Genomic DNA, 26,448 nt, shown 5'->3' on the forward strand with positions numbered 1-26,448 from the left:
CTGTGGCGAATAATTCCTTTGGTAGCCTTGGGATTTGGCAAGCGGTTTCCTTGATTAAGTAGTTCAGGAGTTTAATGTTGTCCTTGAGGGACTGTGGCAAATTGTTGGAGCAGTTTACCACCGGGATCATGATTGTTGCTTGTGGGAATATATCCCTGGCAGCTTGTAGCATTGCATGCAGGTCTTTTTTTAGGTGGGTAGGATTGCCTATTTTACGGTTCTTCAGGCCGAATGAGAGGATTATGTTTTGGATATCGTCTGAGGTTGGGGTTTTGTATTTCAGGAGGTGTGCTGCATGGCTTAGGTTGGCGCCTGGATAGCAGTCAACCTGAATTCGGGGGTTGTTAATAGGAGGCAGTCTGGAGATGTTTGAATCCCTTATGATCAGGATCTGTCTTACTGAGCTTAGGGTCCAGTTTAGGTATTTGTTACCTAGGTGGTCGTGGGATCTGTAAAGGGAGCAGGATTCTGTTGGTTTTGAGGTTTTGTTGTTGTTTGTTGGTGGGGGTAGTAAGGGTAGGATTGGGCTCATCATTGTGCTTTGTTGGCCTGCTGGCATAAGTTTTTCAGGAGTATAAAGTGGTTGTGGAGACCAGAGTGGTTGTGGGGCGCAGAGTCCTATTGGGGATCCAAAGTCTAGGGAGCATTTAGCCGTCTCCGTAGGTCTTTTGTTAGGTTGGGGGGTTGAGTGGAATTGTTGGAGTGGTTGGTTAGGGTCTTTCTGTGTCATGTTCTTTGGGGGTTGAGGGGTTGTTTGGGGGGTTGGTTCAGCAGGAGGTTCTGTGGGGTTTTGTATGTTAAGGATTTTTCCTTCGCTTTGGCAATTGTTTGGTCTGTGATCCTTCTGAGATCTCTTTTTGCCCATCTTATATCAACTGGTAATGCTTGGTCCCAATTCTGTCTAGAGGTTGAGGTCTTTGGTAGTGTTCCTCCAGGATCTGGAGAGTAATGTGTGTCCAGTTCTTTGGATTTCCAGTTTTAAGTTGGTTGGTTAGTGGGTTTTCATAGGCTGGACGAACTGTGTTGATAAGGTGTTTTTGGGTTGTTTTGAAGAATGATGGAGTTGGGGTTGTTGGTTCACAGTTGGTGAATTTGAGGTTATGGTAACATTTGATGTATGATGCCATGTTCTTCACAAATTCCCAGAAGTTTTTTTGGGAGTTGTCCGGGTTTGTCATGGTTGAGTATCTAGGGAAAGCATAGAGAGAGACAGGAATTGGATGGACATTGTGTTCTGGAATTAAGGTAAGCGCTCTTGTCCGAAGACTCTGGTTAGGGTTAGGTATAGAGAAAGATCTCTTGAGTGGGGGGGCTTCGTCCGACAACTGGGCAATTCGATAGGGGATCAAAGGCAATGCACGGACACATCAGTATAAACTTTCAATTCCTACAATGTCCTCTACCATATTGCCTCTTAAGTTTGTTTTTTGTTTTTTAATTTAGACATGAATAGACTGGAGAGACAAGGATGGACTCTTCACCGCAGCAAGGCTGACAGTGTTTCAGGTATTTTGTATCCTCATTCGTTAAGGGTAGGTTTTGTATCCCTTGTCTGGGTTAGGTTTTGTTTTTTTCTGAACCGTTGGTCTGTAACCCGTGTTGGTTTGAGTTAACAATGAATGTTTTCCAGGTGGATTTGAATGGATTGAGGAAGCCAAAATAGATTCTTCATTGCAGTCAAGTTGACAGTGGTCAACTTGGTTTCTTTTAAAGGTAAGTTGTTTCCATTTGTTCAAGGTGGGGGGTTATTGGCATGTAATAAATTTAGGTTTTTGTTCTAGTTCTAGTTGCAGGTGTTTGGGTTGGTCAGGGGAATTGAAGAGGAATCGCAAATAGGATGCCCTTAGTGTTTTGTAATTCTATAGTTGTGAATGACCAAATTTCACGTCAGGAATATTTTTCTGTGTAGGTTATTTAGAGTTCAACTCAGCAGAATTTGATTGTGCGATGTTATATATTTTCAAATCATATTTATATGAAAATGAAAATGTTATGGTGGTTTGGCAGGCATGTATGACGAGAAAAAGGATTTTGTCTAAAATTAAAGATTGACAACCTGTAGATAGATACAGATACATTTACATAACATGTTAATAAGTCAGAGAGGGACTGTGGGAATGTGCTTTGAGCTTATTGTTGAAGCGCCTACCTTTTTGTCCTCCAACATATTAAAGTTTCAACCTCAACACCTTGCTCTGCACGATGCGCTGTGTGTCCCTGTGTGTTCGAGGCAAGTGGTTCAGGGTCCCCCGGGGCGGCCCCTCGGCCTCTGTGCGTTCGCTGGGGTCCGAGGCCCTGCGGCGCTACCATCTGGCCAAGAAGCCAGAGGACGGAGACGGGGACAGGGAGAGGGATTTCAGCATGCGCCGGTGTCAGGGTGGAGAGCTCCTTCACCTTGAGGACAGAGCTGAGGACGTTCTGGAGGACGAGGACTTTGTCCAGATGGGTAAGTGTCTTCAGCTCATGTTACTGCAGATCACTGGAAGCTGATTTTCTGACAACCATAGGATTTTTAAAATTTGTTTTTGAGTCTTTGCAGGAGAAAATCCCAGACATGACTTTTTCCTACTGGCAATGGCACTGTATCCTTCCACTGACTTTTACAATTATGGAAATAGACATTTTTAATTTAATGGATATCATATACGGGAATCTTTAGTAGATATGCTATTATTTCATTGCACAGTATTCTAAAAACTACAAATAAGTGCCCTCTGGCACCTCAAAACACGTTCCTATTGGCCAGTCGGGTGAGCTCCGTCTTGCCATAGATACACAAGCACATGTTCACCTTTCCTTAACCCTGCTGCAAAAAGACAAAGCTCTTACCAAGAGCCCAAAGAGGTGCGTGTGTTGTTCTTTGTTATGCTTTCAAATATTGCAATAAAATATATATCTATAAATGACCTGAGCAGAAAGCTGTTATTGTGTGCAGCTAACTGTTACATCTCGTTGGTTTTTACTACCAGTACGTTTCCCTCGATGGAGACAGTCTGACCACAGGCGCTCTGGTCAGCTTGGGTCAAGGCCTGTTCAAAATAAAGGTGGGAAAAGTGGCCTAGATAGATAGATGGATAGATAGATAGATAGATAGATAGATAGATAGATAGATAGATAGATAGATAGATAGATAGATAGATAGATGATAGTTTTCCATGGATTAGGGTAGCAACCTGTTACATGCTGCTATTACCTGCTATGTCATACTACATGCTGCCAAGTGGTCTAGACCTGCTCTGTCTGTAAATTATAGAGCAGTCTAGTCCTGCTCTATCTGTAAATTATAGAGAGGTCTAGAACTGCTCTATCTGTAAATTATAGAGCAGTCTAGACCTGCTCTATCTGTAGATTATAGAGTGGACTAGACCTACTCTATCTGTAGATTATAGAGGGGTCTAGACCTACTCTATCTGTAAATTATAGAGCGGTCTAGACCTACTCTATCTGTCAATTATAGAGCGGTCTAGACCTGCTCTATCTGTCAATTATAGAGCGGTCTAGACCTACTCTATCTGTAAATTATAGAGCGGTCTAGACCTGTTCTATCTGTAAATTATAGAGCGGTCTAGACCTGCTCTATCTGTAAATTATAGAGCGGTCTAGACCTGCTCTATCTGTAAATTATAAAGTGGTCTAGACCTGGAGCCAGCCTGCTTGTTGTTCCCTTTCCTCCCAGCTAACCCCTGCAGCTGAGGAGAAAGCCATAAAATGCCGAGAGGTTATTGATGCTGTTATAAGAGAAGACAGAGGTATGTATGGTTGTATTTAATTGGGATTTGTGATAAAAGTATGATGCAGAGAAACTTACTACATTTATTTTGTAACACTTAAAAAAGCAACATTTGCATAAGAATGGTGAGTATTATAAATTGAATTAAAGTGAAGTTTTTTTCAGTGTATATGCGTTTTCATTGCAGTCGTGTATGGAGTCAACACTGGTTTTGGAATGCTTGCACGCACACTAATACCAAAGGAACAACTGGTGTAAGTAAAGTTGTTAAGTAACTACGGGCGGGCAGAAAACATCACCCAACCACCGCCTGATTGCACACACAGGTTTCCCCCCCCCCCATTTGATGCATGTGTAACAGCTGGCCTCCCCTTTCCTCCCTTGTTAGGCAGCTGCAGGCGAATGTGATTCGTTCCCATTGCGCTGGTAAGTTATCACACAAGCCTGTTTAACCCTTGCGTTATCTTTCCCTCAACATGAAAAAAGCACTTTTGTTCTCCCTATCTAAATGATTTTGTTACTTTTTTGACATTTTAGCCATTTTCCAAAGTTTTTGATGTTTACTTCGTGTCTATTTTGTCACTTTTTCCAATATTTTTTACATTTTTTCCCCCAACGTTTTGTCGCCTTGTTGTTGCCCAGTGGACCTCCCATATTTCTGATCTAAAAAAACTTGGACATGGGTCAAATTGGAGGGACAACATGAGGGTTAATATACACCCAAAGAAAAACATCTCTTTCCTCACGGCTTTCAATAACTGATTTAAAGGCATGTGCAATCTTTGTACAGTGGTAGTTATACATTTAGAAATGTTGGCAGCACTATCACAGTGTATATCACAAATGCGTGTGTGTGTGTGTGTGTGTGTGTGTGTGTGTGTGTGTGTGTGTGTGTAGGAGTGGGTGCCCCATTGAGTGTAGAGAGGACACGCATGCTGTTGGTTCTGAGGATCAATGTCCTTGCCAAAGGTTACAGCGGCGTCTCCAAGGAAACCCTTGACGCTATGATCAAGGCCTTCAATGGTATACAAGTATTCTATTTCATTCTATTCTACGTTACTGTAGTAGCAGGTTACTTTAACCCCCCCCCCCCCCCCTTTAGTATTTATAAGTAGAATATACACTAGGCAAAGCAGCTTTATTTATAGAGCATCTTTCAAATCTTTCTTTATATAGACCTTAGTGGTCCCCTAATACTGTATCTGAAGTATCTTTATATAGACCTTAGTGGTCCCCTAATACTGTATCTGAAGTCTCTTTTATATAGACCTTAGTGGTCCCCTAATACTGTATCTGAAGTCTCTTTTATATAGACCTTAGTGGTCTCTAATACTGTATCTGAAGTCTCTTTTATATAGACCTTAGTGGTCCCTAATACTGTATCTGAAGTCTCTTTATATAGACCTTAGTGGTCCCCTAATACTGTATCTGAAGTCTCTTTATATAGACCTTAGTGGTCCCTAATACTGGATCTGAGGTCTATGTCATATAGACCCTGGTGGTATAAAAACATGCATTTTATGATTACAAGTGTGCTATATTGTTAATCATTCATAATGTGTTTACTTCAAAATGTCCTTGTAGCTAATTAGTGTTATACTGAGTTATTAGTTGGATACAGTGAGTTTTGTAAGTTGATTACATACTGCCTAAATTGTGTGGTGTGTGTGTGTGTGTGTGTGTGTGTTCCAGCATCCTGTTTGCCCTGGGTACCTGAAAAGGGTACCGTGGGAGCGAGTGGAGACTTGGCCCCCCTTGCCCACCTCACCCTGGGCCTGATGGGGGAGGGCAGGATGTGGTCCCCCCAGAGCGGCTGGGCTGATGCCAGGGCTGTGCGTTCCACACTATGAAAGCCAAGCTATTTTTCTAATTAGAATTCATATATTGTAACTATTAGCTTAAAGATATAGAGGAAGATACAAAGTAAATACATTGTTATTGATTTTCTTTTTTTAGAACCTGGCAAGTTATTTTCTTTTTGAGTTATTAAAGCCGTGAAGACCGCTAGCTACTTATACACGCTTATGAGTACCTAACTATGTACATGTCATTTTTTCCAGGTGCTGGAAGGTCATGGGCTCAAACCTCTTGTGCTGAAAGCAAAGGAGGTACTGTTAGTATTATATTATATTATATTATATTATATTATATTATTAGATTAGATTAGATTAGATTCAACTTTATTGTCATTACACATGTACAGGTACAAGGAAATGAAATGCAGTTTGGGTCTAACCAGAAGTGCAATAGCAGTAAGTGCAGGATATACAATGATTCCGTAAGTGTAGGACATGGATATGTAATGAATAAATATAGACATTAATACTATTATAAACAGAGTTTTACAGATGGGTTTGTCCTATGAATATAAAATATAGATAACAAGTATTATGAGCAAGATTTACAGCTAGGAATGTAGTGGATATTACTATAAGTGCAAATTCTTACAGATATGTGCAAATAACATAATATACTAATGGTTTACAGAGTTTACAGGTGAGTATGTACTATGAATATATATATATATATATATATACAGCCGGCTATTATTATTATAGACAGAATTTTTACAGATAGATATAATAAGTTAGGCTAAAATGAGCAGTATAACAATTATTTAAAGGTAGTACAAATAAAGTTTGGGCAGAAACTATCCAAATTAAAGTGCAGTGGAAAGTAATTGCATATTACAGTTAAAGTACAGTATTGCAGATGTATATGTAAACAATTGGTACTGTAATTAAACAGTCAGCAGTGCAAATTGAAATACCAGTCAAGGTAAGTAGTGCAAAAAAGATGCATATATAAACAGTCGTTACTATAGTAACAGTCAGCAGTGCAGGTGAACATTATAATATTGCAGATAACAAAATGGAGGCAGGTGTGAGGAGGGAGAGGAGAGTCTATCATTATATGAGGGGAGTGGGATGAATGAGGATTAGAGTTCAATAAAGAGACTCCTCTGGGGAAAAAACTGTTCTTTAGTCTGCTGGTCCTGGTCCGGAGGACCCTGAAACGCCTGCCGGAGGGCAGGAGAGAGAACAGTCTGTGGGCTGGGTGAGAGGAGTCCTTCAGGATGCTGCGAGCTCGATGCAGACAGCGTTTCCTCTGGATGTGCTTGATGGCGGGTAGTGTAGTCCCAGTGATGCGGGTAGTGGAGTCCCGGTGTTTCACCACCTGCTGCGGTGCCTTGCGCTCTGCAACAGAACAGCTCCCATCCCACACTGTTGCACAGTTGGTCAGGATGCTTTCTATAGCACAGCGATAGAAGTTCACCAGGATAGTTGAGGAGAGCTAATTATATTATTATATATAAGGGAAAACTACTGTTAAATGACCTGCAAGGCAAGGCTCCAGTGTCCGACAGGGGGTAGTCAAGCTAGCACTACCGCTAGCATGCTGGTATGCTAGCATGCTGGTATGCTAGCATGTTGATATGCTAGCTAGCAGATATGCTAGCAAGCTAATATACAAGTACCTGTTCACCCGTCCAAGACGCTCGGATAAGAGTGTGTAGGTTTGGTTTTAACATTTGGTGGGACACAGTTCAACCAGGGGCTCGCCCCTTAGAAATTTTTAACGTCAAACACTTCATTTAACAAACTCTTACTATATTTTCTGCTAATACACTTCATATTACATAAAATTTAGCTGATGCTCTTATCCAAAGCGACTTACAATTGCTATATACGCCATCTATGTTATTCTTTCTACTATTAAAATGTAACTACTACTACATTACACATGTATATCTGTACATGTTGTTCATACACTGCTCATATTTCATATATTTATATAAATATTTATTCTGCTGGTTGTCTTTGTACTTATACGACGATGAAGTTGAACCTAATCTAATCTAATAGTATTCTCTCAGTTAGTAAACTTCTGAAAAAATTGAAAAAAATCTTCAAAAAGTGACCGAAAAAGTGATGCAAGGGTAAAAAAATAAAAGTCCAACTATTTTGGAAAAAATTACAATAATGTCAATAATGTAGCAATAAGCCACACATGTAAACAACATTTGATGAAGTGGACTTAGTTTCCCAACACCAATCATATTTTTTGAGGTGGACAAAACTATCTCTTCTAAATATTGGGGGGCAGGGGGAAATATGCTACACAAGATTAGTCTTGATAACATGCAGTACAGAAATCAGCTGTTTTTATTTGTCTAATCTTTATATAGTATATGCATATAATATCTCATTTGTTAATAATGGATTGCAACGTCAGCAATATTATAGTAGTCGTTGTTTAGCAACCTACAAAAACTAAATGATATTGCTAACTTCTACAATGCTAAATAATAACTTTTTTTATAATCTAAGCATAAAATTGCATTTATCAGCATTTATCTCCAAACATGACCATCTAACTCTGTACATCTTTGAATTTTCGGTTGTGCAGATAAATAACAAAAATGGTTGTCATTTAACATATATTCCCTAAAAATCGACAGTAAGGCGCAGTTATTAAAAATAACAGGTGAATCATGTTGAAATTTGCGTATAAATTAGCAGAAACATTTAACGGTGTAGCTATTACAATGTAGGTATAACTACAAAAGTAGTTGTTATGCAGCTGTGTATTTTAAGTTGTGTTGATCAGTATGGATATTTTGTTGACAGGGCATCGCGCTGATCAACGGGACTCAGCTGATATCGTCTGTGGGGGCCGAGGCTGTAGAGAGAGCTCTGGGCGTGGCCAGGCAAGCTGACGTCATCGCCGCCCTCAGTGTGGAGGCCCTGAAAGGCTCCGCGAAGGCCTTCCACAGCGGTACCTAGACAAGACATTTTATTCATTTTATCATGAGCCATGTGGCACTCGTTTTGCAATAGAGACAGTGCTGGAATGTAACTAAGTATATTTACTCAAGTACTTTATTTAAGTACAAATTTGAGGTACTGAACTTGAGTCTTTTCTTTTCATGCCACTTTCTACTTCTACTCCGCTACATTTCAGAGAGAAATATTCTACTTTTTACTCCACTAAATTAATCTGACAGCTTTAGTTACTAGTTACTTTAGTTACTCTACTGAATTCATCTGACAGCTTTAGTTACTAGTTACTTTAGTTACTCTACTGAATTCATCTGACAGCTTTAGTTACTTTAGTTACTCTACTGAATTCATCTGACAAATTTAGTTAATAGTAACTTTAGTTACTAGTTACTTTAGTTACTCCACTAAATTCATCTGACAGCTTTAGTTCCTAGTTACTTTAGTTACTAGTTACTTTAGTTATACATACAAGTACAGCTGCACCCAAAGTAGATTAACCACTTAGGTGGAGGTAAAATGTGAGGATTTCTCTACATTGGGGACTTTTAATTCCAAATTACAACACACACACACACACAGCGATTCCTTCAGAGGAAACCCAGTGAATCTGATTGCAGTAGCTGTGACAGAAAAGCATAAAAGTTATGTTAATCCATACCTCTGTATATTTCCTGTTGTCCGGTGTCCATACTAGTCAATTGTCACAACTTTTCATGCCTTTCTGTCACATCTACAGCAGTCACATTCACTCTGTTTACTGAAGGAATCACTGCACATGGGGGGGGGGGGGCACTGGTAATGGCATTTGGTAATGACATCAGCATGTTAAGAGGCTAAAAGCACGTTTAAAACTTGCCCTGTTGAAGCATGTTGGTTGCTAACTCTCGCAGGAGGATAACTCGGTGTAGGCAGCTCCGATTGGCTTCATTTTTCTCACTACTGATAGACCTACACATTTATAAAAAACAGAGCTACATGTTGAAATCGACGGGAATGCTCCTTTAAGGAGGGAGAGCTGCCCTTTTAGACAATTAATATTCAGGGAACTCAATTCATGCCACTACATTTAAAGGATGGGCCAACTAATCAAAAAAAACCTTACACAGTGTCCAAGTCATTTGAACTTGGCTTTCTTTTTAACATTTGAATGGTATCAATGACAGTAATTTGTGTTTTCTATTATTGCCTGTTGGCACACAGATACAATGCAACTGTTTCTTTTAGCATCCCTGCTAATGTGCACAGACACACTTGAGTGTAGTATAGATCACACAATTGTAATGAACATAATTTTTGTGTTGTAGCCATCCACGCAGTAAGACCTCACCCCGGTCAGATGGAAGTGGCTGCGAGGCTTCGCTCTCTCTTGGACTCGGACGTCTTCCCTTCTCAGATCTCAGGTAGAACCCACATCACAGCTGCTTCTCATCATCCTATTTCCAAGTCCAACAAACAATTTAAAAAACTCAGCAAATCAACAAAACCGCGCAACTAATAACTGTTAAAACATCTCCTGTTCTTCCTTTAGAGAGTCATAGATCATGCGGTCGTGTTCAGGATGCCTACACCCTGCGCTGTATCCCACAGGTAATGTATGTGTGTGTGTATTAATTTAATTCAATTCTATTTATAGAGTCAAATCCTTACATACATTATCTCAGGACACTTTACAGATATAGTAGGCCTTGGTCACACTCTAGAATTTACAGAGACACAACAACATGCTTAAATGGGACACTAATGCACACAGAAGGCGAGAGAGAGAAAGAGAGAGTAAGATATTATAGTACACACATAGAGGTTCAAGGTGTTATTTCATTTCAGCTCTACAAAAACAGTGTTGAGCCTTTGACTGCACAATAAAGTGAAAAATGTGCAGTTGTCAAGGAGAACTCCCAGCTGGTTCACTATAGACAGAAGCAATGAATGAATGGGGTGGGGGGGGACTATTTAATGCAGCTGTGTGTCTGCTTGTTGCAGGTTCACGGAGTGGTTCATGACACAATCGCTTTTGTCCACAAGGTGATTTCCACTGAGCTGAACAGTGCTACGGACAACCCAGTATCCTTGAGACAATGTTCAGGACGTCGTATTTTTGTCTATATCTGATATGTTTGGAGTTGTGTTACTTCTATCAAGAGATAATTACTTTTAAATCCAAAAACATTCTTCTAGTGACTTGTAAGACATGCTTGAAGGTAGCACCAGAGAATTTCTGTTTACTGTTGCCAAGCAACCAGGAGTAGGCTAGGCCCGCCCTGGAGCGCCCATCAAGCGAGTGTGTGACTGCAGGGTTACACACACATCCCGACACAACACACTCCTGACCAGTATCTCCCACACCTACAGTCTATTATAGCGGGAACCTTTCACTATTTTCGAATATTTTATTGGCAAAACTCAATTCATTATTTGAGAACATAACCTGCAAAATCAGCAACAATGAAAACAATTGTTAGTTTTAGTCCCATAAATTATTCTGCAATAGAAATGGCCCGCCATTTGTATTTTTCTTACTGCGATTCATTTTCATTTAAGACTTTATAATTAGCATTTTTATTTAATTGTGATTTTGTGTCATTTTGTTGCATTTGCCAATTTGAAGCTAGAGCCAGCAGCCGGTTAGCTTAGCATAAAGAGTGGAAACGGGGAAACAGCTAGCTTGGCTCTTCCCATTAGAGACAAAATCCACTTAGCAGCACTTAAAACTCACTAATTAACACATTTAGTTTGTTCAGTCTGTACAAAAAAAGAAATATATAGAAAGGGGTAACTTCTGGGCCACTTTGGCTATAATTTCCAAATTGTATACCTCTTAAGTATGCAAATTAGACAACGGACCCCCATTTGATAAGATTTCGCCCCATCTGATAGGATTTTAACCTTGACATGTGACGTCAGGCTAGTTTTATTGCAGAAAGTGTATGAAAGCCATGTCCAAAATAAGCGTGCGTTCTGTCATTGTGTTACTTATGGAGGGAATTGTAGAGGAAATAAATCACTAGCCTTTTCACTGGGGACCCCTGGAATCCCTTCAAGGAACCGTGTGGGTCCCCGGCACCCAGATTGGGAACATTGATTGAGGGCATTTTCCCACCAGCAGTATGTGACAGAAACAATTTACTAGTGTTTCACAAACTACAAAAATCAGACTTAAATCCAATTTATTAACCCTTAAATGATCTAAAGCTAGTATTTGCAGAAACCGGAGAGGTCATGTCTAATGGGAATTTCCATGGAGAATATCCAGCCAAGGTAAAGTCCCACTCAACTAACTAATACCATCTCCATCTCCTCCTGGTCTGTGTTTGGGTTGATAAGATATATCTATCCTAAACACCGGAGGGCCTCAGGGCTGTGTGTTGTCCCCTGTCCTAGTCTCCATCTATGCAAATGAGATCACCTGCAGCAGCAACAGACTCTAGCTATTTAAGTACGCGGATGGTGGCCAACCTCACTGATGACCACTTCCTGTCCTCTTACAAGCAGTATATCAACACATTACGTTACATGTCTTTTATCCAAAGCGACTCACAGTTGCTATATATAACCGAGCCCCTGCAGCACCCATGGGTTAAGTGTCTCGCTCAGGATCCCAGATCTCCCTTGGTACAGCTTCCTACCAAAAAAACAAAAAGTCATTAAACAACTTCCCAATGCAATACATATACAAAACTCGGGATACTGACTCATCTTCACAGACTCTGCCTTCAATCAAAAGAAAATGATCTAACATGGCAACAAAGAAGACAATAAAGCTTTTTGAATATGATAGGATATGATCAGTGGTGGAAGAAGGATTCAGGTCATTTCCTTCGGTGAAAGTACAAATACCACACTGTAAAAATACATTCTTGCATGTTAAAATCCTGCATTGAAAATATGACTTTAGTAAAAGTATGTAAGTATCGTCAGGATAATGAACTTAAAGTATTCAAAGTAAAAGTACTCAATGCAGAAACAGCCTCACATTTTAGAAACTGAAAACGATGGGGGGCATTTTAATCAGAATACAGGATAGAAAATCTGCTTGGAAATATTGGATAAAACAAACTTCACTTGTTTTCTATTTTAAACTAAGTGGATATCTGAACACAATACCACTTCAAAAATCAATTCCAGAACTGGATCCATGGTATCAGAATTTTGGATTGTCATCATAGAAATATTGAGAAGATTGGCAGAACAGGCAGTCAAGTGTGAAAGTGACAGTACTCTGATCCAATGGAAATCAATCACAATCAGATTGACAGCACTCTAGCCCCATGGATGGGTGGGTGGGGGGGGGGGGGGGGGGGGGCAATCATATTTCAAGGTGGGCCTTCTAGCCTCGCCCCAGCTGGTCATTCTTTTGTGGTCTTTTGGATTTTTTGGGATTGAGTGTGACTTTTCTGTTTCAGGCCCTGGACTACCTGGCTATAGGTGTCCACGAGCTGGCCAGCATCAGTGAGAGGAGGATTGAGAGGCTGGTGAACCCGGCTCTCAGCGACCTGCCGGCCTTCCTCGTCCAGGACGGAGGGCTTAACTCTGGCTTCATGCTCGCACACTGCACTGCTGCTGCCTTAGGTCTGTTTCTCTGTTTTTCTAAGAGATGTTGCTATAGTCATACAAAAACTTCATCCTGAACACCCCTGGATATCTTCACCTGGACCAAAGTGGAAGACCAACAGTCACATTGAATATGACAAATGTGTATTGCAATTGATACGCTTACAGCACACCATGTATAAGTATTTCAAACAAAACACTAAGTACTCTCCCACAGTTTGCTTCAGTGTGTAGTTTCTGTCTCCCCCATGAGGAATTCTAGGTAATGACAACAAAACTGTCTGCGCCCTTCCTCCCTCTGCGCAGTAACTAGTAGCCAAGGAGGACACGGAGGATTAAAAAAGCATGATGGACTCTTCAGATGAGGTCATTATCTTCACTCGAGTTTCTGCGTGAAATTCGCCAGACGCCCCAATCTCCTGAACATAGCCCCTCGAGACATCCAGAGAGAGTTGTGTGTTGTCCTCTTTTTTTGGTAATTTGGTTAAAAACAAACCCATATTTTTAGATATAGACATAGATATATATTTTAAAGGGGTCAAATTTGACCCGAGGACAACAGGAGGGTTAATTAGCTTTGTAGCAACTGCAATGGCATGAATGTAACGGACGTCAAGATGTTCCAGACTAAAACTTTAACGGTCCCAATGATCTATTTCTACAGTGTCAGAGAGCAAGGCTCTGTGCCACCCGTCCTCCGTTGACTCCCTGTCCACCAGCGCAGCAACAGAGGACCATGTGTCAATGGGCGGCTGGGCCGCTCGCAAAGCCCTGGAGGTGGTGGAGCACGTGGAGCAAGGTGACAGACACACCGCGAATCCTCACAGATCAACAGTATGCGCCTGTCTCAGGAACTGAACCCGGGTCTGTGTGTTGCAGTGCTGGCCATAGAGCTGCTGGCTGCCTGCCAGGCTCTGGAGTTCCTGCGTCCCCTGAAGACCACCACCCCTCTAGAGAAGGTCCACGAGCTGCTGCGCTCTGTGGTCAGGTACAGAAAACATTATTGGTTTACACAAAATAGTATTTTTTGGCAATGACGTAGCCTAACTATAATGGGCATGTTATTTTGGCCTATTGACCAGTAAGCACATAGACAGAAAATCAAAAGAGAAAATGCAGATCACACATTGACGGAATAAATCATAGACATGTTAGTATTCTTAGCACAAGTTGTCTGAGAAAAACTGCAGGTTTCAGTTTTTTTGAGTATTTTTGGGGCTTTTTTCCCTTTATTTCAGAGTGACAGTGGATAGACAGGAAAGGTGGGATAGAGATGGGGGCTGACGGGTCGGATTAGTATTTTGTGGCCACAAATTAGTATATTCTGGCCACAATTTATTCGTAAATTTAGAGATGAAGCCTCTGATGTGGCCTAAAATGATTGTATCCCTACGGTTTCGGGAATTTATGCACAGATCCAATACCACTTAATGTTGCTCAGTGTTCTTTTTCCATAATGACTTAGTGTCAAAGTGGATGATAATATAAATTTCCCTAGCGTTCATTGTTTCAGTTTGTTCATGTTTCACATGCGTTTTTCCATTTTTTTTAGTTTTTGGATTAACAGAAAGGACATTATCCGTTGTGCTGTTTTGTGGCAAAGCCCTCTGAAAACAGCCATATCGGTTGATGAGCAGTTTAGACTTTTCCTTCCTAAAAGCAGGAAACTCCCAGGCTCCCTCTTGTCAGAAACACATTATGAAGACAAATCATGTTGTATGGCCAGAGTTCTATGAGGATATCATTAATCATCGTTGTCTCTCCAGTCCTTGGGACAAAGACCGCATCATGAGTCCCGACATCGTAGCTGCTCACACGCTCGTCAGACAGCAAAAGGCAAGTCCGCCCCAAAACTAACATAGTGTACCTAACATTTTACTGGAGTGGTGTGATAACTAGGGCTGCACCATATGAGCAAAATATCCAAGTGGGAAAAATATTAAAATTAAAATCAAGTGTGATACTTAAAGGGTAACTAGTTTTTTTCTTCAACCTGGACCCTATTTTCCTATGTTTTTGTGTCTAATGACTGATTGGAACGACAATCTTTGAGATTAGTCCAGTATTAAGTGAGATTGCTGCAGTTGGCAGCGGTGAAACAAGCTACAATGGAAGTTAATAGGGCAATTGTCCAACTTGTATTTAACTTCACAAAAGTGCTCGTTTTGCCACTAAAAGACACAGATTAATATTTTAAATGCCTGATAACATTATGGAAAGGATTTCTAAGGAGGTTGACCTTTCTGTTAAAGAGTAAGATCCTTTTTTTAAACATAAAAACATCCGCAAAATTGCATTCGCTAAAGCCACCAGAGTCCATGTAAATTAATAGCAATTTTAGCATCGTAAAATATACTTCAGTTACACTTCACTTCGGTCAACTAAATAAAAACTATGAAAAGCGGTTTTGGGTCGTCTTTCCACTTTTCCAAACAGCACAACTCTAGTTTTGGTTTAAATAAATACCGATTTACATGTGAAAACACGTTGGCTCTGTAGATGCTCTAAGTGCTGTTTTTTTAAATGGAGTCTGATGGGTTGAGCGCTAGCGACTTCAGAGCTGTTTCTGGTTAAACAGAAGGGTCTCAAATAGGTTTTTATAGCTCTATCTCTGTAGGGATCCTTTCCATAATTTTGTCAGACACTTCGAATAATGATCTGAGCCTGTCAGCGGCAAAATGAAGCACTCATAGTGGACCGAACTGCCGATGCACACTGGCCCCAATGGGTAACACTGCAGCCCGGTCTGTGGCTGATGGTTACAGCGTTCTCGCTTAATACTGGACCAGTTTCACAGAGTGTTGTTCCTATCAGTCACTTGCATACAAAAACAGAGGAAAAGAGGGTCCAGGTTGAAAAAAATAGTTGTTACCATCTAATATTGGTTAGATGGATAAGTGGATATTGCACTGGTCCATGTGGCAATTTGAATAGAACAGAGATTCATTGTGCAGCCCTAGTAATAACGTTACATTATGACAATGTCATACTTTGTGTTTTTCTGCTTTCAGGTGTGGAGTACAGTTGAACCCTACATGGACCAATACAAGAAAAAGCTGGAGATATGACTGTGTTCCCCAGAGAGGAAGGCTACATGCACACTTGGGATTTGTAAAGATGGGAAAACATTTTAAACATCACTTTTGAAATTGTATTCAAAGGATTTACATAACATTAAAGCACATGGTAAATTGTGTCAACTTACAAAGGGATGCATGATCTGATGTGGCAGTAACAACGTGCCTTCCTACCGTTCAAACGGAGGTGTTCAAAATAAACAGCCGCCACTTCCCATTATCCCCCCCCCTCCAACTGCCGCAGCAAATTAATTAAACACATAAAAGCAAACACATTAGCACACACAAAAGGTATTCCGAGCACTGAATTATGTCATGAAGACTAGCCTTTAAAATAAAGCCTCAATGTTGCCAACTTCTTTGGAATGCACTCCCAAAACATTTGGTACCAACAAGGAAATTGACTTTCTACTGAAACAGGTAGTGATTTGTCTGTACATGAGGGGTTTCTGCAGACCCCTCCCCCCCCTCCCTGTCTGTCTGACAACTTCTACCCTGTGGCGGGGGTCAGAGGGTCAACCCAACAATGGATGCCTGGTGAAGGAAGCCGTTGTGTTCCGACTCAGGGTTTAGACCTCGTCATGAAAACTGGATCTGCTGTACAGTGGGGATCTGCAAACACGGGCACAAAGGGTTTAGCTATTAACTACAGCTGGGCAATATAGCGATATTATATCAATATTTTGATATCAGACTAGATATTAGGGATGAGCCGAGTACTCGGCTGAAACGAGTATCCGGTACGGATAAAGCACTTTTGCCGAGTACAAGTATTATCCGAGTAATGCGAGTCAATATCTGTACTCGGATTCAGTGAAGTTCTCCACTGACTGGGTCTCCGTTCTGTGATAGGCTAGTCAGAGTGCCAGTCACAACGCCTCTCCCCTACACTATTCTGTGATAGGCTAGTCCCAGCGCCCCTCCCCTACACTATTCTGTGATAGGCTAGTCTTAGCGCCCCTCCCCTACACTATTCTGTGATAGGCTAGTCCCAGCGCCCCTCCCTACACTATTCTGTGATAGGCTAGTCCCAGCGCCCCTCCCTACTCACAAAGATTTCTTCTGTTGCTGTGTGCAACTCCGCTCACACGCACTCAGGACACAGAGAAGTGAACATCTCTTTCCATCTCTCTCAGGTCGCGGGGCTTTCCCGTTAACATTTAGGGTTTCTTCAGCTTCAGGTTTGTTTTATACTTCAGTTTGAACTAGTACCTAGTAACCAGGAGACTTCTGGTAACATCTCTGCCGTCAAAGTTTTGTTTTTTTTAAACTGCCTGCTGGCTCTTACCAGTTTTTTGAGTGTCTGAAACTTTCTTGCTGTGTTTTATAAAAAAATAAATAAAAGGCAGTTGCGGTATAAATGAATAATATTACAAATTAAGTTACCACAAACACATTCCAACCCCCCCCCCCCCCCCCCCCCCCGTCTCTTTGTTTCTCTCTCTCTCTCTCTGTATCTTTTACTCACTCACAGGCACACACACTCACAATTGAGTGTGTGTGTCTGTGAGTGTGAAAATAACAGTTTGAAAATAACAAAGAACCAAAAATAAATAAATGATCAAACTGATCATAGAAAAATTAAAAGTTAAAAAATAAAGTTATATTATTGAGTATGAAAACTCTTGTTCATTACATTTTACTTAATAATTGCAAGCACATTGCTGTATTTATTGTTGCAAAACTTGTTATATACTGTAGGCCTATATAGTTTGTTTGTTACCATGACAACACCAATGACACTCAATGCTGATGCTGTCATGGAAATAGTTTTCTAATCAGCAATAAATATAACAATTTCTGATCAACCCATAACTATTTTAATATCTGATAACCCCCCCCATTTCAAGACAACCCGACCCACTTCCGGGTTAAATCTGACCACTTCCGGTTTAGGCCCCGCCCAGTCCGAGTACAGATCCGGATACAGATAATAAATGTGGTAAACAGATACAGATACAGATAATGCTGTACTCGCTCATCCCTAGTAATTCAATTGACAAGTGGATGGAAACTTAGCTAGAGAGAAGATGTCTCCGTCTGTTTTAACAGACACACCTGGGGCCAAGTTGGACACCAGAATCAGCTTTAATCCAGTCCTAATCTAGTTCTCAATTTTCACATTATTTCACTGGAGTTATCCTTATTATTGTTTACGTCATCAATACCATATTCAATCTTAATGGATGGGAATACATCTACTGTACGTTGCATTTGACGCACGACTAAGACAACTCAACAGATTCGGCGTTCTGCATTAATTCACAGAAAATCATTGAGGCTTGATGGTGCTAACGTTAGCACATAGTAGCATGGATGGTGTTAACGTTAGCACATAGTAGCATGGATGGCGCTAATGTTAGCACATAGTAGCATGAGGGCGACATGATTGAAAATGAAGAAAACACCAAGACATTCCCATCATCCTCCGCCTTATCTGAGAGAGATGTTTGAGACAGTAGGCATCAAGGAGGATTCCTGGCCAATGTGCTGGGGAACTTCTTCATTAATGTCTGTTTAGTCATTCATATTTTAATCCTTCATTTTATTTTATTTTATTTCCAGGAGTCATATTTGAGCACACACCTACATGTAGATTAATTTACATGTCAGGGGGAAAGATTAAAAATAGAAACTGGATCTGTGAATTCTCACAGAATCACAACTGAATTCATATCTTGCTAATAAGTCAGAATCTTATTAACCTGGAGTCCCATTCTCTGTCATAGTAATCATATATGTTATGTTTTAGGCCTATTGGCAGACATCCATTTAAAATGTAGCCTTTGCCATATAAAGACTGTGTACTCAATGTCCACGGAAGTCTCTCTAGTAACATTTGTGTGCTCCAGGTAGCTTTCGCAAGGCTACTTTTACTTTTATACTTTAAGTAAATTTCCAAGCCTGTACTTTGTTACTTTTACTTGAGTAAAGAAGTTTAATCAGTACTTCCACTTTTACCGGAGTATTTTTTAACACAAGTATCTGTACTTCTACTTAAGTACGGAAAGTGAGTACTTTTGCCATCTCTGCATTTGTCCGTTTGTATATCTGTCTTTTACAGGTAATACTGGATGTAGGTTACCAGTCATATCCACTATATGATTGTATTTCAGGAGACCACTGAGCTTTTAAAGTAGGCCTACTGCCTCATCCATGTCATGGCTGCATGTGTACCGTATTAATACCCCTTGTATTAGCAATGACTTAGAAGTTTCCATCACTCATGCCCTCAAAGGGGCAAGATACATAAATCAGATAATAAAAGTGGTTGCACACATTGACCTATCTATATCTATTTTATGCATGTATAGTCAAAATAAATATAAAAAGAGAGAGCGTTTCTTGTCTGTTAAATCTGTTCTCATATGTTAGGTATGTCCTTTTAATGCAGTGCCTTCACTTACTGTGTGTGTGGACATGTTCCTTTCCTTTCATCGTGATTGACCCTTTAACACTCTGGCCCCTGAGGGCATTTTTTACCAGTTTATTTCCGTCTGGATTTATTTTATATAAAAGCTTGTAAAACATCAACCTGTTGTCTACAGTCAAGATATGAACATCATTTTTTTTTAGGACAAACTGGGTTATTAGAATATTTGGTTGCAGTGAGGTCACTTGCATGTTAACAATTTTGTAGGGCCTTAAGATAAATAAATGAATCTTCCAGATATGTATTGATATCACAGACATATAAGTAAAACCTAAGCCATTTTCCATTCTAAAACACTCTCATATGTCTTGGGAGTCACACTGTGAAGAAATAATCATTATAACTTATACAGTTGACAAAATACATGCATTTTTTTCCAAAAAAGTCAAGACGTTTTGCTCTCATGACATTTCTTATGCCAATAATAACATAATAATGTCATATTTATTGATATTACACCCACCAGCAATGTTATACAAGCAAATATGTGTCTAAATATTGCATTATTTGGCCTTCCATATAGTCTATAGGCATTTTGTCCCCTCTGGCTTTCCATACAGGAGGGTGGCCTTTATCTCCCATATATTGGGCATGTACTTCCTGAAACAAATAGACGGGACAGACAGGGCAGACGCGGAGGAGCGGCCAGCTTCAGAAAATGAGCCAAACGTGATGATTATGGATATAAAGTGGATCAATCTTGGATATAACAGTATGGATTTAAAGCCCAAAGAGGCTGAAGTTCCAGGCTGGATAGAAAACCCCCTGTAGAGGCTAGAAAGACCGGAAAAGACCTCCGTAAGCCGAAAGGTCAGGATTCAAACAAAACCAAAAGTGAGTAAATCGCTTGTATGGTTCAAAAGTTATTAAACTATGAATCAGAGGTACTTTTTTACTCGTGGGCGAGTGTCTCGGGCTCAGAGGGTTAATGCACCTCAGTGACAGTTTTGTTTGTGTGTATAGCTGATGTCCTCACAAATCACCCTAGTTCTTATAATTTTGATTTGTGTCAGGGGTGGGGCTTATGCACCTCATTAACTCTGTCCTCAGAATTTGGCATGTTGTCATTTTGAGTTGTGTTGTGTGTATTCAATATTTGAAGTGGAATTTGTGTTTTTTGATACCAACCACATCTTTGTGAAGCAAGTGGAAAGGGGAGCCCCTCTAATGTAGCAAAAAACCTGTTTGGGCCGCAGTGTCCCTTTAGTACACATAAACCTGTGTGTGTGCTGTGTTTGATCTCTAGATGAACGGCATCCTCAGAAGAGAGCCAGCACTTCTACAGAAATGACAAAAGCTTAACATGGTCATCCATAGTTTACGGGCTCTGGTTCACGAACTGCAGGCAGAGTGATGTTTGGTTTTTGTTTGGTTTAGGAAGCGTTTTTTTTAAGCTGTTTTTACAAAAAACAAAATATATAAAACCAGACAAGAAATGAATGTGTTACTACAACAACGTTACATGAACAATAACTAATAGCTAATAAAGTTAAGACAGACGTAGCCTTGATAGAAGCTCTCTTAGGGTATGCTGTTGCATTGCTTATGTTTGTTAATGTTTGCAGCAATCACGTTAACAGATTGGAGGGGTTTTTCAGCCACAGCTTTATTGATTAAACACATTCAAATATAACTATACACCAATGTAAACGCATACCTTTCTCAAAATAATGATCCAGAGACAATAACATAACATAATACCAATAGGTTTCCTTTATTAAAAAGGTACATACCACTTCCTTTGGGGTTTCAAATTAAAAGCCTCAAAATGGAAGGTACAGTTTCTTTTGTATTGTCTTGTAAAATAGATCCACTATTTTAAATTGCCCTGTGAAATGTTAAATAACTTGTGTGTGTGTCTGTGCTCTTAGCTCGTAAGTCTCCTCACTTTAGGTTTGAACGATCTGTAAGGTTTACTGACTGGCCGTCCTTCACACAGTGGGTGTAGTTACTAGGGTTGGGAGTTAGGCCTTTGCGCCAGCTGTGTTGCTCTCACATTATCAATTGCAATTATGTATTGTACGAGCTGTGGTGACTGATTGATTGTACATTTATATCTAAGAATAATAAAAATAAATTTAAAAATACCAGATAATTATGTAACTGTTACAGTGTAACTGCAGTCTATGCTTACATAAAAGTGGTAATGTGGATTCATTTAAATGTCAAGGATTATTCAGGTTGGAGAGAGAGACCTGTCTAAACTTTTAACTTTTTATTTATTTATTATTACTTATTTAACTTTGTGTTGTGTTTTCACAGGTATCCATAATTTGTTGTGAGAAATGTAAGTAAGAATAATGCATGAGCTTCTGACTGCAGACTTCACCTGATTCTGTCTAATAACATAATGGCACTTATCCCAGCAACCTTTGCACTATGTTTCATAATTTAAGATATAATTATATCTTACTCGGCATACTTTGCACTCTTCATTGCACTATTGCATTTTCTCACCCTGTCTATATTGTTCCTGTTTATAGTGTGTATATATTGTTTGTTCTATTGTTTGTTTTCTACATACAAGCACATTGTGAGCAAGATGATGCTCCAAAGAAAAAGTCTTATTATGTGTCCTCATACCTGGCAAATAAAGCTGATTCTGCTTCTGACAGGGAGAAGGTAGTAGATATATCGGAATGTATTCTCTCTCACTCTCTCTCTCTGAAGGGAGGGCCCTGACAAGCGAGTTGTGTATTGCCTCCGGTGCACTGTCCGTCCACCAAGCACACGCGTGTGAAGCGGCAGGCCAAACTTAAACTGGTCAAAATCTCTCAGAGACAGTGGACCAGGGTTGGTAGACGCTGGGAATACCAGGAACTGTCCTCCCTGGTTCCAGACGAAGTGTCTCGCGGTCCCTGGTTGACCACCTAAAACACAGGGGGTTCTTTGTTGTCGGTGAACCCGTGGAGGACCTGCAGGGTGCAGAGCCAAGGTTGGTCAAGCTCATGATTTGATTGACACTCTTTTTTTATCTGCCTCAAATGTACATTGCCTTTATGAAGCTGTCATGCATGTCAGCTCTCAGGAGAGGGGGGGGGGGGTCTAAGCCCCTACGTCTGCTAGAGATGGGGACAGCTTGGACGGAGGAGGAGGATTGTCATAGGCTCCAAATGGGCGACCGTCTATCGCATCATGTGATGACCCTGTACGGGTACTTTTGCATGGCCACGCTGATGGTCAGGCACCGTAAACCGGAGAAGACGGTGGTGAATTTCAAAGTAAGCGTGCACTTATTCCAACAGCTTGTTTCTGTTTTTCTGCAACTTTCACTCCGGTACACTTCAAGCGGTTTTCATCCTGAAATGTGAGTAGGCCACATTCAAATAAAGAGATCTTTTCCACAGATGGGATTTCTCAGCTCGGCATTTCCTTTCCCACTGCCAGTGGTTTGGTGCGTACTTTGAGGGAATCTGGTCGCTCTACTTGGAGAGGCGAGAGGACGCAGTGTGACCAGGGCTGCTTCTTCCTGGGAACCACAGGACTTCCCGTGGCCAATCCTAGGTCCGATTTGCACCATCTGTGGAAACAGTAAGAGGACCTGATCTTGTAAAAATACAGTAGTTTTCAATAATGAAATAACAGATTGTGTATTTTTATGTGGACGTTAAATCATATGTATCAAACCTTAAAACTTGGATTTAGCTTTTAAATAAGTGAAATATTTTTTTAAATATATGGCACATTCTCTGTGAAATTAACAAGAAAAAGTACATAAAATTACACATTTATTTTACGGTGTATGCTTTAATTGGTAGTTATTAGTGCTAATGTTGTTAGCTGGTTTCTTCATCCACTGAACATGAGCTCAGACTTAAAATTTCCTTCGTCTGTCTTTTTTTTTTTCCCTTTCCCCTTGACCTCCACGACACAGCAGGTCAGAGGCATCAAATACACTGCCCGGTAGGACAGAGCCGTGGAGACGTTCTCTAGGGTCCTAAAGGTAAAGGTGCCATTTACTGGTGCTGACGTCAACACTTCTAGCAACCCGCTTGACTGCTTTTCTATTCCTGCAGCTCTGTGTCAGTGAAAGTGCCGATTGACTACAAATGGGAAGCTTTCCTCCAGGAGTTCCCAATAACAAATCGGTGTCCTCGCGCCCTCCAAAGAGGACATTGTCTCTGCCGGATTTGGAGACCAATGGACCTTCTACTTCAAGTGGAGAAGAATGCAGTTGGAGAAGCGTGTCTTATATGTCTTATATGCTTTATTGGCATGAATGTTAGAAATTACATTATTTGCCAAAGCTTCAAGGATTATAATGTGAGAAGAAATATATACATGCAATTAATTGAGCAAACTAAAATATATACATTTAAGATGAATAAAATAAAAACAGGAAATCAACAACAGTATTAATCAATCCATATGTCATGTTTGGGGTTTTTCCCCCCTTTTTGCCTCCTTGTGTTTGTTTCTTAGTTTTCTCCCCAGTCTTGTGTGGTTATCTCTGTCTTGTTTCCCCTGTGTGTCGGCTTGTTCTGTGTCCTGTTTAATTTTGAAGACTGTTTTTGTTCTTGCCTCTAGATTTACTTCCTGTGTCTTCCCGCTCTTGCGATCACCTGATGTTTCCCACCTGATTCCCTGCCTCTCGTTACCTCGTTACCTTGTGAATTTAATGTCTGTGCTTCCCTTGTCTCTTCAGATCATTCTAGTTTGTCTGCCTGTCAGTACCTCATCTTGCTGCCTGTTCCCGAATGCCCTGCTGTAAGTCTCTTCCCTGTGTATTAGTCCTGTCTTTTCCTCACACTTTTTCCCCCTTGATCCCTGCGGCCTTTGTGTTTTGGGATTTTTTCGTTTATTACCTTGTGAATTGTTTGTTTTCCCCCCCCCCCAATTAATTACCCTGTCTTCACCTGCCAACCTACGTTTGGTCCTCCCTCCCCTGCTACACGTCACAGAACGATCTGACCAGCATGGACCAATCAGGTTATATTTTTGAGCCACTCCTCCACCGCTCAATCTGGCGCCGGCCCGTTGTTTTTGCCGCCTACACAAGACGGACCCCACCTTGACATGGTGTCTCATGATGGTGCGGTGGGAGGAGGTGGAGAAGGAGCATGGCCCTCTCCCAGCGCCGGCCGGAGACAGTCAAGAAAAGCTTGCACGGCTGGAATACGCTTTCCGACGGTTCCTCAGGGAACTGGGAAAAACGACTTATTGTGAGGCGCCAACTCGCCATCTGCTCCCTGATGTGAGGCGCCATGTCAGGCGAGCCCTGGATCCTAAAGGCGCCAGTTGTAGCTGCGATGGCCATGGATGTCTACCAGTTGAAGGGGAGTCTACAGACCCACCTGGTACCACCAACGAGCTGCCACTGACCAGTCTTCTCCAGGAGGAGCCCCGAGAGTCAGCTCCGGCAAGCGTTTGTATGGACTTGGAACCGGTGACCCCGGAATGGCCCGTGGTTACCTTGCCTCTGAATCCCAGCCGGCGAGCAGCCCCTTGGATCCCCATTCCCAGGCAGCGCCAGGTGTCTCAGACCCCCAGCCAGCGCCGACCGCCCCTACCCTCCAGCCAGCGGCCAGATTCCCCTGCTAGAGACCAGCGCCTCCCTACTGCCGTCCAGCAGGGGCCCTGTGGTCCTGACCCCCAGCTGACGGCCAGCGTCTACCTCCCTGTTCCTCTGACGGTTCTGCCCAAGCCTGACCTATCTGTCCCCATCCCGTCTGAGTCTGTTTTGTCTATCTCACTGCCCGTCCTGTCCGAACCCGTTCCTACGCCTGTCCCGTCCGTATTCCCGCCTGTCCCGTCCGAGTCAGCCCTGCCTCATGGGCCCTCTGTTCTCAGCTCTCCCTTGCGTTTCAGCTCTCAGTCTCTCCCTTGCGTCCCAGCTCGTGCGTCCACTTGTGGGCTCCCTTGTGCGCCCCTTCATGGGCTCCTTAGTGTGCCCCTTTGTGGGCTCCCTTGTGCCCTTTTCTTGTCTCTTCTCTCATCCCTTTCTTCATGCCGTCTTTTTGTGCGCTTTCCTCGCGTCTTTTTTTCGTGCCCTCCCTTGTGCCCTCGTTTTGCGCTCTTCACTTGTCGTCTACTGTCCAAAGGCGATATGAATGCTCGTCTCGGAATTGGAGGGGAAGAAGATGAAAGAAATACCAGAGGGACAATGTGCTCTCTCTTCTTCAAGGAAAACTTCGGGACAAAACTATGCTTTGATTCCCAGATGTTCCCCTGCGAGTGTCACCCTGCCAAGGACACCTTTGGAAGGCTGTTGAACCACTCGGGCAAGTTATTCAATGTGAAGCCTTTGGTGTTCCAGCTAAACTTTGCGGATGGACCCAAAGACACCATACGAAAGACGTTCAACCACAAGCTGCTTTGGGACTATGATGTTAGATGGAAGTCCTTCAAATGTGAAGACATGGCATGGCTGGATGACTTAAGACTTTTGGTGTGTGTTTAACTTTTGTTAGGTATGTTTCATTGGTCAAATATGAGTAAACATATGTGTGTATTCAATTGAATTCAATAATGCTTCTTTTTGTTAACTTTTGTTGTAATACTGCAGAATAGTATGACAACATTGTGTTTTGTGCTTTTTATGCTCTCTAAATCATTACGTGTCTGTGGAAAATGTACTTCTAAAAATATTTTACAGGTCACAATTCTAAAAGTAGCATGAAAAGAAAATACTCAAGTACAAGTAATAACATTCAATTGTATTTATAGTATACGATCATAATGAGCGTTATCCCAAGACACTTTACATGTAGACTAGGTCAGGACCACGCTTTGTCCTAGACCACAGACTCAACAGTTCTAGTATTTCTAGAGCAAGCAACAGATATGATAATCATAAATATATCACTGATTCTGAAGTAAAATTGCAGTGACAAAGTTTCAAGTCAGTTTCAATATATTTTTTGTATCTTTTCCTCA

General features: G+C 41.2%; 1 protein-coding gene and 1 long non-coding RNA gene across 2 annotated transcripts; one reads left to right on the plus strand and one right to left on the minus strand.

The window, feature by feature from the left end:
* The first annotated feature begins 2,199 nt into the window (after positions 1 to 2,199).
* LOC116677757 (histidine ammonia-lyase) lies at positions 2,200 to 16,353 on the plus strand. The gene is made up of 20 exons (XM_032508023.1): positions 2,200 to 2,446; positions 2,531 to 2,582; positions 2,817 to 2,844; positions 2,970 to 3,044; positions 3,677 to 3,749; positions 3,918 to 3,984; positions 4,119 to 4,156; positions 4,628 to 4,753; positions 5,423 to 5,562; positions 5,791 to 5,838; positions 8,362 to 8,509; positions 9,819 to 9,914; positions 10,043 to 10,101; positions 10,495 to 10,575; positions 11,704 to 11,769; positions 12,915 to 13,080; positions 13,727 to 13,861; positions 13,942 to 14,050; positions 14,829 to 14,898; positions 16,074 to 16,353. Exons 1-20 carry the CDS (start codon positions 2,203 to 2,205, stop codon positions 16,128 to 16,130), a joined length of 1,878 nt encoding a protein of 625 aa, XP_032363914.1. The 5' UTR covers positions 2,200 to 2,202; the 3' UTR covers positions 16,131 to 16,353.
* LOC116677759 (uncharacterized) lies at positions 10,694 to 25,940 on the minus strand. Its single transcript, XR_004329053.1, has 3 exons — positions 25,931 to 25,940; positions 25,877 to 25,885; positions 10,694 to 10,772 (listed from the first exon to the last, which is right to left on the minus strand). It is a non-coding gene; the product is annotated as an uncharacterized LOC116677759 (long non-coding RNA).
* Between the last annotated feature and the right edge of the window lie 508 nt (positions 25,941 to 26,448).

Source organism: Etheostoma spectabile, unplaced genomic scaffold, assembly GCF_008692095.1.
Source record: "Etheostoma spectabile isolate EspeVRDwgs_2016 unplaced genomic scaffold, UIUC_Espe_1.0 scaffold00005748, whole genome shotgun sequence".
NCBI classification, from domain to species: Eukaryota; Metazoa; Chordata; class Actinopteri; order Perciformes; family Percidae; genus Etheostoma; species Etheostoma spectabile.